We start from the raw sequence: 15870 nt of genomic DNA on the forward strand, positions 1-15870 counted from the left end.
ATGCTAAGAACGCCACAGGCGCACCTTCGTCCAGGCTGACCTGGAAACAAAGTTCTTGGGCACACGATTCTACTATACTTAAGCCCCCAAGGAAATCTTGTTGCTGCTTTGGCCGACAGAAATGTCAACCTCCGATGGTTGAATACATTTTTTAAATCTGAAAGGTGCAAAAGTTGCCCGATTTTGAAGTACACTGAAAAGCGGATACTAATAACAGCTCCAGACTCAACTCACATGCAATGCATTCTAACACGCGTACCAGCCAATACAGATACGATTGTCACTACATTGGACGGTCAGTATCGCATATAGCGTCGGTCTTTGATTTTGAGCATGTTATCACTATATAAAGCGATATATTACTATGACCAGTACTACATGTACTGTATGCGAGTGGGGTATCAAAAGACTCAGCGCACCACCGTACACATACATGTACACGTACATGACTTCACACACGGCATAGTTGGTTGCAGCGTGCGTCCTGTGTACTCCTGCTCGTCCTGACCGTGAGAAATATATCATGTCTATGCAGCCAAGGCTCCTGACACACAACGTCAGCATATCCTCATGATGGAGGCGTTTTGGACAACTAATACTACACGTAGAACACACGAAACAACACTGGGCAAATTTTTCACAAAAAAGTAACTTCCTGTTCGCCTCTGACACCACTTGATTTCACATCAATTACTTTAACCAATGCAAAAAAATGTAGTAGAGGTCTTTTACAATGGAATTTGATTACTCTAGTATAGGCAACATAATAACTATAATGGTAGCTGTGCATACTTAGTTACGGCAAATGAAAATGAATTTGAGAAGTTGATCACTATAGCCGCCAACCTTATAGGCGATACGTACTGTATTGTTTATTTTTCATGTCATTATTGTCTATTTTTCATTTTTCATGTCAAGGACAGATTTCATTTTAAAACTAGGTTCAATGAAGTGTCAAAATTATGAATGTTGTGATTATGAATGTTGTGATTATAGTTTTATGCAATGGTAAAACTATTGACGAAATGCAACAGCCACGGACTGTTGAGAATACGAAAGGTTTATCGATCAAGTATATGTACAAGGACAAGTGATGCTACAGATCCACAGACCGACAGTGAAACCTAACACACCACGCAACAAGGGCAATAACAAGAGCAACAAACAACAACAACAACAACACCACGCCTGAAATGACATCAGCAGAGAAAATATCACTATGTACAGGAGACAGGTTACAACGTACCGACATGCAGAAGCTAGGTGGATCAGCCCGAGCAACCTCGACAGCCGCAGTGAATACATTCAACGATTTTGCCTTCCTCGAGTTTCGTTTTGGGTACTCTACACACACAGTTGGTGGCGAAGTTAGTGTCCCGAACTTGAATGCAGCGCAGGCAGCACAGATTCTCATATCCCTGTTTCTTCCACTTGGCAATGAGATTGCCATCAGCGTAACCCTCCTTCAGACAGAAATCGTACAATTCCTTGCTAATAGCACGCCGCTTGTAATACAAATCGTACACGTAGCGTGATTTCTGGTGATGAATTTTGAAGATTGGCCAAAGGGCTTCCACTTTACGTTTTCCGTCGTGAGGATCTGTTTCAGCTTCTCTCATTTTCTGATCCAGTTCGTCCAGGGTAGGCTCAATCAACTCCCAGCCATCCGGCGGCCTGCGGCGACTGCGACGAACTTTCGGCATGATGTACTAGTAGCTTACTGTACGGAAATACAACTCCACTTACACGGAATGTTTCTTATCCACTGCAGAGCTAGCTTCAGAAAGCTAAAACAACAAAACCAACAAGAAACGTCTGCTGTATCACGTTTGAACAACGTGCGAAATTTCGAAAAAGCATTTTCGATTTTTCAGTACGCGCACGTGCACACCCACACACGTAGATATATCTACATTACCCATATAAAAACCGCTCTGTGAGCGGTTCTGAAAAACCTCTACTGGTGCAGCCCCGTCGTAAAAGTAAGAAATTAGAACTGGCGCATTGTCCTCCCAAATGTGAACTGATCCACCTAAATCGCGATTGACGGGACCCGAACGCACCAGTAGCACGAGGTCGGGAGGGCACAGGATCACAGCCGGCGTCGGCGCTGATCAAGTTACCATACAACACTTAGATCTACACCGAAGCCCACCTTTGCCGCTTTGGCTTTGGCTATGGACCAGCGTCCCCAGCTGCATCCACAGGTAGGAACCTCGTGCTACTGGTGCGTTCGGGTCCCGTCAATCGCGATTTAGGTGGATCAGTTCACATTTGGGAGGACAATGCGCCAGTTCTAATTTCTTACTTTTACGACGGGGCTGCACCAGTAGAGGTTTTTCAGAACCGCTCACAGAGCGGTTTCAAGCAGTGGCAACTCTAGCACCAGCAATGTTGGACTTACATCCCAGCCATTGCCGCCGGATTCAGCGGCTTCTTCTTCTTCGTCTCCCATCTTGGAAGCACTCCTTCCCGTAAGTTCAGTCCTGGGATCGGGAGTACAGTCGGAGGAGGACGTCGGAAAAGGCAAAAAGGCAACACACATGATTCCCTTATAAGCAAGCAGTGGCAACTCTGGCACCAGCAATGTTGGACTTACATCCCAGCCATTGCCGCCGGATTCCCACGCTTCCTCTTCGTCGTCTTCCAGTTCCCAGGTTCCATCTTGCAAATACTCCTTCCCGTAAGTAAGTGCAGTCCTGGCCTGGGTGGATGCGCAGTACATTGACGATGGCGGAGATGGAGCAGGTCAGGGAGCCCTATAGGGGTCCCGAGAGCAGATTGTGGCCAAATTCGGGACGATGTCGGACGCCAGTCAGTATGAAGTAGCGAATTGCGGACCGCCACGTAGATTGGGGTCGCGGGGTCATAATCCATGGGCACTACTCGTACGTTGCTCCAAAAAAGGGCACTGCACTGTTCCACAGTTGCTGTTAGCGGTCACCAAAGGCACTTGGTAGGCCGGTAATTGGGTCACGTGTCAACAAAGTGTCAGCAACGTGTCACAACGTGTCGACCACGTGTCTTTAGCGGTACACTAATTTTGGTGTCCCCAAACTGAAAACATCGAGCACCAGTATGGAAAGGCTTTAGACAGAAAGCCTTTCCAATAATACACAGCTAGCTAGCTACGTTTGGTCATTGTAGCGCTGTATACATGGTATCAAGAGTAGATAAACATGGTATCAAGAGTACATAACCCCCCAGAGTGTGCAACGCCGATCCAGCTCTGTGTAGGGTCTTGGTCGAGCGGAATCGGATCTTCTGATGTCATGCGTACACTTCACACCAGCGCAAGGCCGGTCTCGAGGCAGGGCACCATTGTTTTTGATCCAAGAGTACCCGCGACTCCCCGGGTTCCCCTCAGATGTGTACGGTATTATGACGCAAAGATCCGATTCCGCTCGACCAAGACCCTATGCAGAGCTGGATCAGGCGTTGCACACTCTGGGGGGTTATGTACTCTTGATGGTATACAATGTACATGTAGCTCACAACGATTATGTCATGATCAGGGCATGAGGCGCCGGGCCGCCGGCCGGTCGCCGGCCGGGCCGTTGACCGGGGTCAATATTAAAAAAAAATTAATTATTTAATTACGAATCCCTTCTGTCAACCGGTACGCGATAGTTGTACCTTTCGAAGAAACGTTACTTTTCACCTAAAATCCCGACATACTCGACATACTCGCCCTAAAATCGCATATCCGGTCATGTGAGCGGACCCGAAGCGCACGTGCGTTGCTACTGCCATGGAGACGAGGCTGATTTTTAAAAAATGGCGTGTCCACTTAGATGCAAATCGGCGAGTGGTGAAGTGTAGCAAGCGCGTCAATTCAAACATAAACAAAAAAAACAGCTGAAACATCAAAGGACGCCGGCGTGTGCGTAGGCCTGTGAAAGCGTTTTTGTGAAGAAGTAGCCAGTGGACAAAGGAAATGGTGTCGAGAAGCGTTCGGAGAAGCTAGCTAGCGTTTGTGCTTCGGTACTGACGGTTCTGATGGACTCAGGCCATGCTGCAGTGATTACTGCCCGTCAACGCTTCAACGGGGTTTTAGAAGACGTTCTAAACCGTGCCAGCGATGATGGACGACATGGCCACGAGGAAAGTGACGAGGTGGCCAGGCAGACGGCCATGGAGCTGCTGCAGTTACCAAACAGAACCCCCGAGGCTTCTCAGGTATCGAAACGGTCTGGCCGTAGTCCACGCAAAAGGCCTCGCACTCGGGATGAGGCTAAGACCCAGACGGATGAGACGTACCATGTGATGAAGCTCTTTGATCGTAGTGTAGACCTGGCTCAATTCAATCGCGAGACACCGCTGTACGTAGTTTGTCGAGCTTGGATGAAAAACCTGCAGCCCGACCAGCCGTCGGACAGAGGCCATGACACTGCAGGTCTGGACTTACTGACCTGCGCCACTCTGGGTGGTGATCCGGTTGTGTTCCGGTTGCCAGCGTCTGAGCCGAAACCAACGCCACTGGCAGCGGGAGGTGGCGCTATCGCCGCTACGTCGGCAACGGCAACAGCCATGACAGGCTCTTCGGCTGGACATCACAGCCTTACCCTTCCGGCCGAAGCTAAGGCTCGCGTCGATCGTGCTCTCTATCCTGTCTGTGAACAGTCACCGGCAACCACAGAGCACGCTGCCACCGCGAGGGCATCGGATCTACTGGCCATGAACCAACGTCGTTGGCGTGGCTTACGCGAGGAGCGACGGCGTCACGTTAGAGAGGACAGCCGCCGCCATCGCGAGAGCTACGACGTTCTCAAGCAGCTGAAAGAAAAGGACTTATCTTAGCCCAGTGTCAGTGAACACGGGCTTCTGCAACTCCCTTTGTCGTATTCATCGAGAGCTGCCACTTGCCTCTATCGGACTTACTCCACAAGCAGCAGCAGCGCGTAATGTGACAGGCAATTAAGCACTGCATGACCTTGTTCAAAGTACCCGCAGTAACCCTCTTGTATGTTCCTCTGCTAACTATTGTCTTTCTACCCAACGGAGCTGCTACCGGTGTTTCTGCACAACGAACGGACGGTAGGTGCCCGCAGCGCGTGTTTCCTTGATTGTACATAGCTTCTTGAATGACACGCAGCTGCTCGTGTCACGCTGGCTAGAGGGCTAGGTGTCTGTTCGTCTCTCTCCGTTGCCACATGCTGGCCAGTGCTTCTAGATGTGCGCTCGCTTCGCAGAAATTATTTGTTGTGTGCGAGGGCGGAGATGTGTGTGTGTATGTCCGTGCGTTCCATATTGTGTAGGCTTTCTTTTCTTTTTTTTCTCCTGTGCATGCGAGTGTTCACTGGGTTCTTTTTGGGCTAGTTTTGCCACCTGAACCCTGACGAGGGTGTTTTTTCTGCTGCTTTTCTTCTTCTTTTGTTACGACATAACCTGGAATATCAGTGCACATCTTTTCTTCGCTGTTCTCTTTTTGCTTGATGTGTTGAATCAATGTATTGTAGTTGTACCGCGATGTGTTGTCATGTGCTGGTGTGCTGTCTCTGTTATACCCCCATAGAATACTATGACTTTATCGATTTTTTCCTGATTAATACTTCGAAGTACAAATTTTCACGGTCAGCATCACTTCTCTATTATATCTCCCCTTCATTCGCTATCGCGTATGATAATGATATTATTCGTTCCCCTTCCCCCTCCCGTTTCTGACTCGAGACAGTGTATTGTGTTCACTATTGCATTTAGATCATTTTCACACGTCCCAGTCTGCCGTAGAGTTCTGAGACTTTCCGGCCATCCTACGGTGGTCTCTATCTAAGATTTGCTTAGCTTTAGTCGTGCCGTAGAGCATGTAGCCGTTGTGTAACAACAGAACTGTAGCATTCTTTGCTTTTCGGCTGCTGGCGTGTGTGTGGGGAGGGGCGTTGGGATTATTCTACGTTGGTACGGCTATAAAAAGGCCCTACCGGAGGAGAAATGTTTGTGAAAACTGGGCCCAAATAGCCCATATTTCATGGCTTGAAAAATCACAAGGTAAACGCATTGATGCGCTTCACCTGCCGTACGTTGTTCCTTGCATTCAGTTGTGGTGCATCACCAGGTGGCAACCTACTCCACTAGTTTATGTGCATGCCACGTCTTGGATGCTGCGTGAGATTATGTGCAAGACGTATGCGTATCACAGCGATACTCTCGCTCCGTACTTGTTACAACTTCACCTCGAATATTTCTGACGTGCAGCATTGCGGCATATTCGGCCGTGCGATATCACTTTCTGCAGGGAAAATCGCGATTCCGCGGATGCAAATTCTTTCCTCGATTTGTATTTTTTACTACTATTTTGAAAACATCGGAAGGAACTGTCAAATCTCTTCTTTATGAAAAATACTTTTAAAATAGGTAGTTTTCTGGGAGGCAAACCGGTAGATTGGCCTATCTACATGTACTTGCAAGTTTACCAAAAACGGGCGAAAATTCCTCGCAATTTTGCCGCAAATTGTGCCGCGAGTTTTGAGCTTTTCTTCCCCGATTTTCCGCGGGGACAGACAGTCGCTAGCGCGCTCTAGCATTCGCAATGCCACTGTCGCAGAAGTTGACCAAAGTTTAGCGATGTGCATTGCACAGTAGATCTACACGCGTGCATATGGATATCGCAAAAACCGAAAAAGTAAAGTCGCAGCTGTGGCGTCGCAAAAAGTGGTATTATGAATAGGCCTTTACGCAAATGAATGTGTGCGCAGACATATGGTAAGATCGGGCGCCGAAGAACACCGGGAAAATAACATAAATTCAGGAACAATTCAAGCTAGATTTTCAGACTTAATTAAGACTGCACATGTACTGTTTTCTACAAAGGCAGAAGAGAACAGAGACAGCCGGCTAGGTCATTGTTGTAACGCTGCGTTTCATGCACATAGCAAAGCTAAAGCAATCCTCAGACAACTGTTTTCTACATGTTTTTCACATGGCGTGATTGCAAAGCTAGGCTGCGTATTGTGCCCCTGCGTTCTTCGGCGCTCAATCATTTGTACCACTTCCAGGCGGTCCCGTGAAAAGCTTTAGGGTATCTTCAAATTCCAAGCTCCTGAGAGGCAAAATCTGAGACTTTAGAATACCATTGCCAATGTGTTGTGGTCCATTCACATCTAACAAATTTGTATTAACATTTAAAATACGCAATATGAAAGAGAACCTTTACACAATCGTATATGACTGTACTTGTTCAGCTACATTTAGTTGGTACAGACGAAGCTCTCACGAAATTTCGCACCTCACTCAAACTGCATCCACCGCACTGTCACTTTGTACTTCTGGTGACTGCATATGCATTGTCTAAGAAGAGTTTTGAAAGGTTTCGGTGTCTGTGCTGCAACCCTGGAGGGGGGGGGGGGGGGGGGTTCCGCCTTTCCGGGCAACCTGAAAAACACTGCCGGCTACGCGCCTGTCGCAGCCCTTTGGCGTGACCTCTTTGTCATCTTGTGTGTGTGTGTGTGTGTGTGTGTGTGTGTGTGTGTGTGTGTGTGTGTGTGTGTGTGTGTCTGTGTGTGTGTGTGTGTGTGTGGTATGTGTGTGTGTGTGTGTGTGTGTGTGTGTGTGTGTGTGTGTGTGTCTGTCTGTCTGTCTGTATGTGCATGTACATGTACATGTGGCTTCCAGGCTGAACATCAAGTTCAACAGCATTCAGCCAGAGGGCCTTAAGGCCATGGCCAGGGCGATTCGGGCGAGCTGCGCCCTGAGATATGTATACGTATGGGGCAATGAGTTTGACCATGATACTTGCCAGGTAAGATGCACATGACTGTACATGGGATTTACCTGTAAAACCAGAATGTGTTTTTCTATTCAAAAAACGATCATTGGAATTTTGGAGTCAGTCCTTGGGGGTGCCGAGTCGAGTGGTCTTGGTCCGAGGAAGCTGAGACGCTCCCTTCCTCCTTTATTCCCAATCGAACTCGCCAGTTCCACCGAAACTGGGTAACTGTGCCCTACCATATAGATGGGGATTTGTAGACAAAATGTCACTAAAAGCTAGCGCCATTTCGTTCTTATAAAAGCACGGATGACCGAGATTGTCCATATGTTGTAGTCCTTTGGACGCTGAGTCGACTGGCTTTGGACCCTGAGTCGACGGGCTTTGGTCCGAGAAGGCTGCGGAACAGCGTTCGGCCCTTATTCCCAGTCGAACATGGTTGAATAAGTGGTCACGTGCTCATGCGTACACCAGTCACCTGGTCACCGTGCTTTGCAGGGTACAACTCGCGTTGAACTTTCACACCAAGGTTCAACTCGAGTGACAGAAACGCGCCTAAACATGCTGTAAGTTGTACCCTGCAGGCACGCTGACCTGGTGACTGGTGTACGCATGAGCACGTGACCACTTATTCAACCATGTCCGATTGGGAATAAGGGCGGAACGCTGCATCACAGTTTTCTCGGACCAAAACCAGCCGACTCAGCGTCCAAAAGATTACAACATATGGGCCAATCTCGGTCATCCGTGCTTTTATAAGAACGAAATGGCGCTTTTAGTGACATTTTGCATACAAATCCACATGTACATAGTAGGGCGCAGGCACCCAGTTTCGGTGGAAGTGGCAAGTTTGATCGGGAAAAAAGAAGGAAGGGAACGTCTCAGCTTCCTCGGACCAAGACCATGCGTCTCAGCACCCCGAAGACTACTACTGGTGAAAATTTGACCGTAGCCTTGACTTCCCCTTTAACTCTGGCTTAAATAAACCATGCATGCCGTACTGCAAGAAACCTGTCTGGACCTACGTCGGCATGATTGTGTCCTGGTTCTGGAGATTGGCAATTCACGTTAACACGCAGATCCTGCCTTTGTGCATGGATGGATTGGCTCAGTATGTCAGATCGGCCTTGGTGTTTCACTCTTTTTTGTGTTTGTGAAGCTGGGTGTTTACTCAGTTTGGGTGCAGCGGTAGAATCAAGGAGAGAGGGGGGGGGGGGGGGGGGGGGGGGGAGGAACTGCGTCCTTTCTTCAAAATACTGCGAGTTGTAGTGATGGCAGTGTGAGTGATTGCATAGTCGTGACACACAGGTTTTAATCTGCAATGTACTTGCCGTGGCAACCGTAATGCAGCGGCTAAGTATCCTACTGGGTTAGAGGGACTGGGCTTCTTCTATTCGTGATACAAAGGCAATTATACCCTTGGGCAAATTCCGTTGTGACTCAGAGTTTCATGGCTGAACCAATCATCAGACAACGAACTGTACGCCGCTCTGCCTGAATAAGGTATTGAGCACTTTCGCAAAACCTACTGCCTCTGTGTCCGTTCGTGATAGTAAGTTTGGGGTTGTACAGGAAGGGTGGGCAAATATGTACATGAAGGGGTTGCTCCTATGCTGGAACAAGAAATTAAGGGCATATATGTACATGAAGGGGTTGCCCCTATGCTGGAACAAGAAATTAATCCGTGTCTCGTTTCTTTTCAAACCCGTAGTTCTGAGTACTAACACAATGATTGTACTGTAGTAGTAGATATTAGACTACTTGTAAGCAATAAGCTTTTATCGCACAGCTATTTTCATCTCTTCGTTGAGCAGCGGATACTACAGTTGCGCTGGGTGAAATCCGACACAGAGTGCATACTTAGTGCCCTCAACTTGCACGGCCCGTGACGCTCTGGAACTGGCATGAACGCGGCTGGACGTACACATGGTTGTACAAATACGATGATGTAATCATAACTGGTCCAGGGCGCCAGCAAGCTTTGCACTTTAGGTCGGATTTCACCGAGCGCAGCTGTAGAAGCTGTTCTTGTTTGTTGCGCTTTATTTCTTTGTGGCAGGATTACACCTATCTGCTGAGTGGTGCAGTTCCGCGTGTCTCCGTCGAAGGCGGTCTGGACATCTCTACGTACATCGTCGACGGGGTGTGCTCCGTGGCGCACGTCGAATGCAAGGAGTTCAAACCCTTGTTCAAGCGCAAGCGTTTCCGAGTCTGAACGACAGCTCTAAAACGCTGGATGGTGTGAGAGGTCTCGCCCTGTGAACTGTGCACATCCAAGGATTTTCTGTGGCCACTTGTCCGATCGTTATGTTGCTGTCGACGGCTCAGAGTTTCAACGAACCAAACCTGAACCGAGTATTGCCTATCTTGGCTTTGGACACGGGCTTCTTCTCCCGGTGGCATCAAACACCATCTGAGGCCCTGTCCCTTTCTGACGCACACCGGCATTCCTTGAAATTTAACTTAGCTGGCGGACCGTGCCCACGTGATGCCACCCGTCGCTTTGAATAAGTTTGCTTCAGTAAATAATTTAGGAAACTTCACTTCTCAGCTCCAAACTCCAAAAACGGTCTCTTCACTGCGATTCAAATTCAAACTTACATGATGGGCGAGGCCCGAAAATTTGGAATTACCCTCATGATGGGCCAGGCCAAACAAATTTGTTGTAATGTAATTTTGAATTTGAATCGCAGTGAAGAGACCGTTCTTGGAGTTTGGAGTTGAGAAGTGTAGTCTCCTAAATGTGCAAGTGGCTGCGTAGGAGTTTGTGGACAGTTAGAAAAGTTTATCAGTAAAAAATATATAATTATGTGTCTTTCCCTCAAACCAGTCAGTAAAAAATATATAATTATTTAGCCACGGCTCCCACGGTACCGTGGATACAACAGGAGTAGAGATGTGTGGTCATCACTAGATAGTAGATACATGTCCAATTTTGTAATTATCAGCCTGCTGTCTTGACAAAACTAAACTAAAAGATTGCACTACATTTACAAGCAAACGGAAAGGAGTCACATACTCTCACCTAACGTAAACAACCGCCTTTACAAATTACATCAGTACTTTTCTACTCGACAGTAATTATGTGATCGCATTTTTTTCAATCGTACATTTTGATTACATGTCAGAGTTTTCTGCCCCAAGCACACTGCTTGGCACCTATTTTTTTTCAGTTTTTGTTGGAAGAAATCTGTTCGATATTAATTGTGTTCTCCTTCCTGTTCGGTCAGGCTATCCGTTTCATATCAACCAGGGAGTCTGTTTCTGGAGTACAGTGTTTTGAAGCAGCGCCATGCAAGGCTCATGCAACTTTTTTTGTTTTCGTTTGGATGTCTGTTTTGGAACGTGCATGATGTAGTTGAAATGGACACGCAGCACTACGTTTGACCCTTTGGTCGGATTTCTTTGGCCACGACTGTAGACCGTACGAAGCGAATGCAGCCTAAGTTAGTTGCGCATGTTTATCAACAGGCCGTGTGCATTGTACGTAGTGTTCATGATCAAATTGAGTGTTTCTGACTTCGTCGAACACCTCCTACTCTGAGTCCTAGATTGTAGAATACATGACACATTCCAGTTGTTCATTCACATGGCCCAGGGAGTCGTAAAATACCGGTATTTTACGACTCCCTGACATGGCCGTAATCCGCTCAGCCTGCATGGTTATTCGAGAATGTTCTCAAGCCTGGACCCAGGGTATGTGATCAAACACACCCAATGCACTTACTCGTACCGGTGCCGATGATCCTTGTTTCCGATGCGACACAGTGAAATTGCAACAAGTGTGTACATGCGTATCACTAGCATGTTACTATGGTGACACACTCATGGCACGGTCTACCAGGTCTACGGCCAAACTGGCACTACCCGGAAACGGTCCGCTCAGCTTGGAAGAATCGATACGGGACAGGGGGGGGGGGGGGGAGGGGGGACGACAGGCCCCGGCACTGGGCTAGTACGGGTACAGGGAATTTTCTAGAACCGCCCCAACCGGTTTTCGACCGGTTGAAATTGTTGGCGACCGGTTGAAAAGTTACAAATCAGTTCCAACCGCCCGTACTTTTCTGTGGGTGAATGGTCAAACGCATTTTTCTGGACGGATACTTCCAGCGAAGTCGCGTGGCCTGGTACTAGGGTCACGAGTTTGTACGGTTTGTGTGTCGAGTGCCATATTTGGGTTGTATTTTGAAAAAATTTCCGGGGGGACCCCCGACTCTTCATTGGACCGTAACTAACCGGTTGGAAATTCGTCCTAGAATATACCCTGGGGTACTAGTGTCCAGGTATGCCCGGCCCTCCACTGGTCACCTCTCTCAGACTATCTCATCTGCTGTCAAGCCACCGCTCCTTTCTCAGCTGCAGGCGCCTAGGCCAGGTGAAGTGGACTGCACAGTAGTACAATGTCATGTACATGCACGTGCACCGGTATGTCCATAGAGTTAAAAAAAAATGCCAACTGAAGTATTGCAAGTACAGTACATGGTGGATGGTCGGTCACTTGTACACAACTGAACTTCATATTTTTTGGATGCCAATGAGGCTATGACCCAGGGCAATAGTACAATGAATAGGCTTCCCAATTCAGGGGCGTAGCACCCGCTACGACTGGTACGACCATGGCCGTACCACTTTTCGAAAAGTGTGGTCCGTCCGGAACGTGCAAAACCGTAATAAAAAAATCAGGATCCATCGATGCATATATGCGCATCAGACTTTGACCTTTTTTCTAGACTCGTACTCGTAGATCTGTTATGCATCTGCAGTCGTACTGAGTACTGTGCTCGACTCGACTGCACACTGCGCCAGAAGTGTGCCAGAAGTTCCCAGAACGCAGGATTTTGTGTCCTTTTTACAAAATTTTCCCGGGGGAGGTCCCCCGGACCCCCCTCCAACACGGCCTTCGGCCGCACCGACCTTCGGTCGTACCACTTCCAAAACCCCTCCTACGCCCCTGCAATTCGACAACTTGTGTGACTCGTTACTTAGTCGAAGCCTTCTCTTGCTGAGTGCAGCATGTACGACTCATTGGGAAAGGAAAGTTCGCACATCCACGTAACCACCGGCTATAGAAATGTTTCGAGAAACACAATCAGCTTCGACTCGTACTCCTACCCTCTGTAGATTCAGTAGAAAAACTTTCAAACGTTACACTTCTTTAAGGAAGGATCAGGAAGAAGAGAAGAGAAAATGACGCCAAAAAAAGTTTTGTACAAAAATTGAAAAAAAGAAAATGATTGTTTTCTGAGACCTTCTCTCTCAGTCAAACCGTCAAACGTTGGTGCAAATGCAAATGGCAAGTCATTCTGAAAAGTTTCTCTTGTTTTGTTGCAATGCTCATCGTCTGGTCGTCTGAGATATGCTTAGAAAAGAGTTTCGCTCCTTGCTTTGATGTGTTCCACTACGTTGTGGTATTAGAGAATTCTGAGAAGCTCTCTTAGGATTAGTGGTTTTCACCATGAGTTCAGGTGGTGGTGGCTACTTTGACCTTGGTCAAGCAGCGCAGGGCAAACCAGAGCCACGGAAAACCCTGCTACCGAGAACAGGCCACGAGGCGCACTGGGCAGACACACATCATACTCAGTCGCAGGCGCGCTCCACTTCGCAGTACGTCGCTGATGCAGACGTAACCAACAGGGGAAGACCTAATCCTGGTCCGAATCGTTACAGTCAGTCTGGGCAGGGAACCGAAGCTCATGGTAGCTCATATGAAAATGCACAATACGGAACTAGTTATAGCAGAGACACAACTCCGCGCCATCAGCATTCTACGGCGCCTGAACCTGCTCATGGCCCCCACACTGGTGGCGCATGGACGCAGGACCGGCAGCCCGAGCGCGTCCGCGGTAACGGCAGTTGGGATCGGCATGCGCCAGTAGCTCCTGCCGGTGGAAATGGCACTGGGGGCGGCCGCACGCTTCTGCCTGATCCGACTGCCGGCGGTGGTCGTCCGTCGCGTGGGCCGTTGCTTGAGTCTGTGCCTCCGGACCGTGGGCAAGGGAGCACGTACGATCATCAGCTGGCACCACGTGATGAGCACGCAGAGCACCCAGCATATAAGCAGCAGCAGCAGCCCCCGTCGCATCACCGCCAACCACCTACACAGCACCGACCGCCTCAGCAGGCTCAGCAGCCTCACAGAGCACCTTCGCATGCCCATACCGCCTGGCCTGACCCGCCTCGGGGTACCAGCAACGGTGGCCATCAGCACCACAGTGCGGAAGTCGACGCATACCGGCCACCTGGAAAATACCCGGCCAATGAACGTGGAGCACCGAGACAAGACGGGTGGAGTGGTCCTTGTCACGACGAGCAGTACCGCCCGGTCTACGACACGTCCAGGCCAGCTAGATCACTGCTTCCGACCCCTGACGAGTCCGAGTATCCCCAGGAACACGAGCAAGACTACAGTGGCAATGGCAATGCTGCTGGGCAGGATAGGCACTCTTGGAACGATCACAAAGTGGCGCGTGGTCATGCTGATGGCGATCATGACGTTGATAGTGATGTCGGCAGCAGAACCGACTCTAGAAGCGCTCCCTCTATTAGCACCAGTGATCCTGGAGACATACCACCACCACCACCTGGTAAAACACTGCTGCCCACGCCGGCCGAGCATACCGACTGGGACAGTTGCCACCACGCGCACGAGGACGATCCGGCGGAAATTGTCTCGCCGACTCTATACGGCAGACCACAGCCGGAGCGTGACGAGCCCAGCGCCAGCATGGCATCCCCTACCGCTGTACATGCCAATGATGACATGCAGATCGAAGATGACTGGGCGGATGGCGTTGAGGTCACATACGATAGCGCTGCTCCTGTCCACGCCGAGAAACGCTCTCATGATGAGTCGGCCGACACGGAAGCGAAGCTGTTCGAGCAGCAGCGGCACGCCAAGGCGGCGTGCACGTCCGGCCAGTGGTGCGCCGAGCACCAGCGCCGCCGCCTGACTATGTTCTGCACGCCGTGTGGCGCCTACGTGTGTCGCGAGTGCACCAAGCAGGGAGGGGAACACGAGTACAAGGACGGCGTGGCGCACGCCACTGTCTCGGTCGATGAGATCTGCGAGGAGCGGCGTGTACGCGTGGACGCGCAGTTCACCTACCTGCTGCAGAACCTGGGCGATCCGCTGGTGCAGTGCAAGCACCAGGTCAAGGACGTCATGCAGCAGCTGAAAATTAACAGTGTGCACGCTAAGCGCGTCGTCGTCGAGTACATCCGCAGGCAGGCGCAGCGCGTTGAGACCGAGCTGGTGACGCAGATTGACGACATCGAACACCAGCGCTACGCAGCGCTCTATGACCAGTACAACAGCATCGAGGGCCAGCTGGAGAAGCTGCGACCCATTGTCAAGTTTGCGCGCTCCGTACTGGCGGATGACAGCACATCTCAGTTTTGTGACCCGATTGGTGTGAAGCGACTGGCAGACGCCGAGGAGTTCCTGTGCGGTGTCGAGTTTCCGTCGTCCACCATTGAGCCGTGTGCACAGGCCACGCTGCAGTACATTCCGAAGGAGTACGGGTTTCCCGATCAGGTTCGTGCGCTGGGCACGTTGCGTGCACGACTGGCGCTGGGTGACCAGTGCATGGCCGAGGGCACGGGCGTGAGCGAGGCGTACCGCAACGAGCGCATGACCTTCATCCTCACGGCGCACGATCGGCACGGCGACCGCATGAAAGATGGCGGCGACGCGCTGCAGTGCACGTGGTCGGACGTGCCACACGACATGGGCAGAGTCACCCCGCAGCCGCCGGAGATCACCATCGTGGACAATCACGACGGCACGTACGACGTGTCGTACCGCTTCACCTCGCAGAAGTGCGGCATATACACCATGAGCGTGAAGATGAACGGCGAGGACGTGTACGGCGCTCCGTTCCGCATCAACCGCGGCCATTGGCACCTGGTACCCACCTGTGAGCCGTCCACTGGCGTGAAACTTGTCGAGGGGCATCTCAAGGCGACAGCCCGCTCGAGCAATCAGTTTGTCATTGGCAATCGTGGCTTTCTGCATGGCCAGCACACGTGGAAGGTGACGTTCGAAGGTGGTCGGTTTGCCGTGGGCGTGGTTGGCTATGTTGACCCGAAGTTGAACGAGCCCTGGGAGCAGATACTGCGCCGCTCCTGGTCGTGGTGCGCCGATGGGCGCACGTTTCACGGGCCGC

The 15870-nt window shown here is 50.1% G+C and overlaps 2 protein-coding genes and 1 long non-coding RNA gene across 3 annotated transcripts in view; 2 read left to right on the plus strand and 1 right to left on the minus strand.

The window, feature by feature from the left end:
* LOC135818409 (leucine-rich repeat-containing protein 34-like) overlaps positions 1-10946 on the plus strand; it is a 39574-nt gene extending 28628 nt beyond the window's left edge. Inside the window, exons 10-11 of the mRNA XM_065331781.1 lie at positions 7612-7738; positions 9765-10946. Of these exons, the coding sequence (XP_065187853.1) occupies positions 7612-7738; positions 9765-9920 (283 nt within the window). The 3' untranslated portion in view covers positions 9921-10946. The remainder of the gene's footprint in view (positions 1-7611; positions 7739-9764) is intronic.
* Positions 1734-3105, minus strand: LOC135818407 (uncharacterized). Its single transcript, XR_010553679.1, has 3 exons — positions 2600-3105; positions 2405-2486; positions 1734-1787 (listed from the first exon to the last, which is right to left on the minus strand). It is a non-coding gene; the product is annotated as an uncharacterized LOC135818407 (long non-coding RNA).
* Positions 3844-5840, plus strand: LOC135818408 (protein lin-37 homolog). Its single transcript, XM_065331780.1, has one exon. It carries the CDS (start codon positions 4000-4002, stop codon positions 4798-4800), a length of 801 nt encoding a protein of 266 aa, XP_065187852.1. The 5' UTR covers positions 3844-3999; the 3' UTR covers positions 4801-5840.
* Positions 10947-15870: the final 4924 nt, after the last annotated feature.

This window comes from Sycon ciliatum, chromosome 5, assembly GCF_964019385.1.
Source record: "Sycon ciliatum chromosome 5, ocSycCili1.1, whole genome shotgun sequence".
In the NCBI taxonomy this organism is placed as follows: Eukaryota; Metazoa; Porifera; class Calcarea; order Leucosolenida; family Sycettidae; genus Sycon; species Sycon ciliatum.

Bases quoted from the DNA above. Each gene is read 5' to 3' on its own strand.
- LOC135818408 (XM_065331780.1), top strand. From the start codon at position 4,000: ATGGACTCAGGCCATGCTGCAGTGATTACTGCCCGTCAACGCTTCAAC.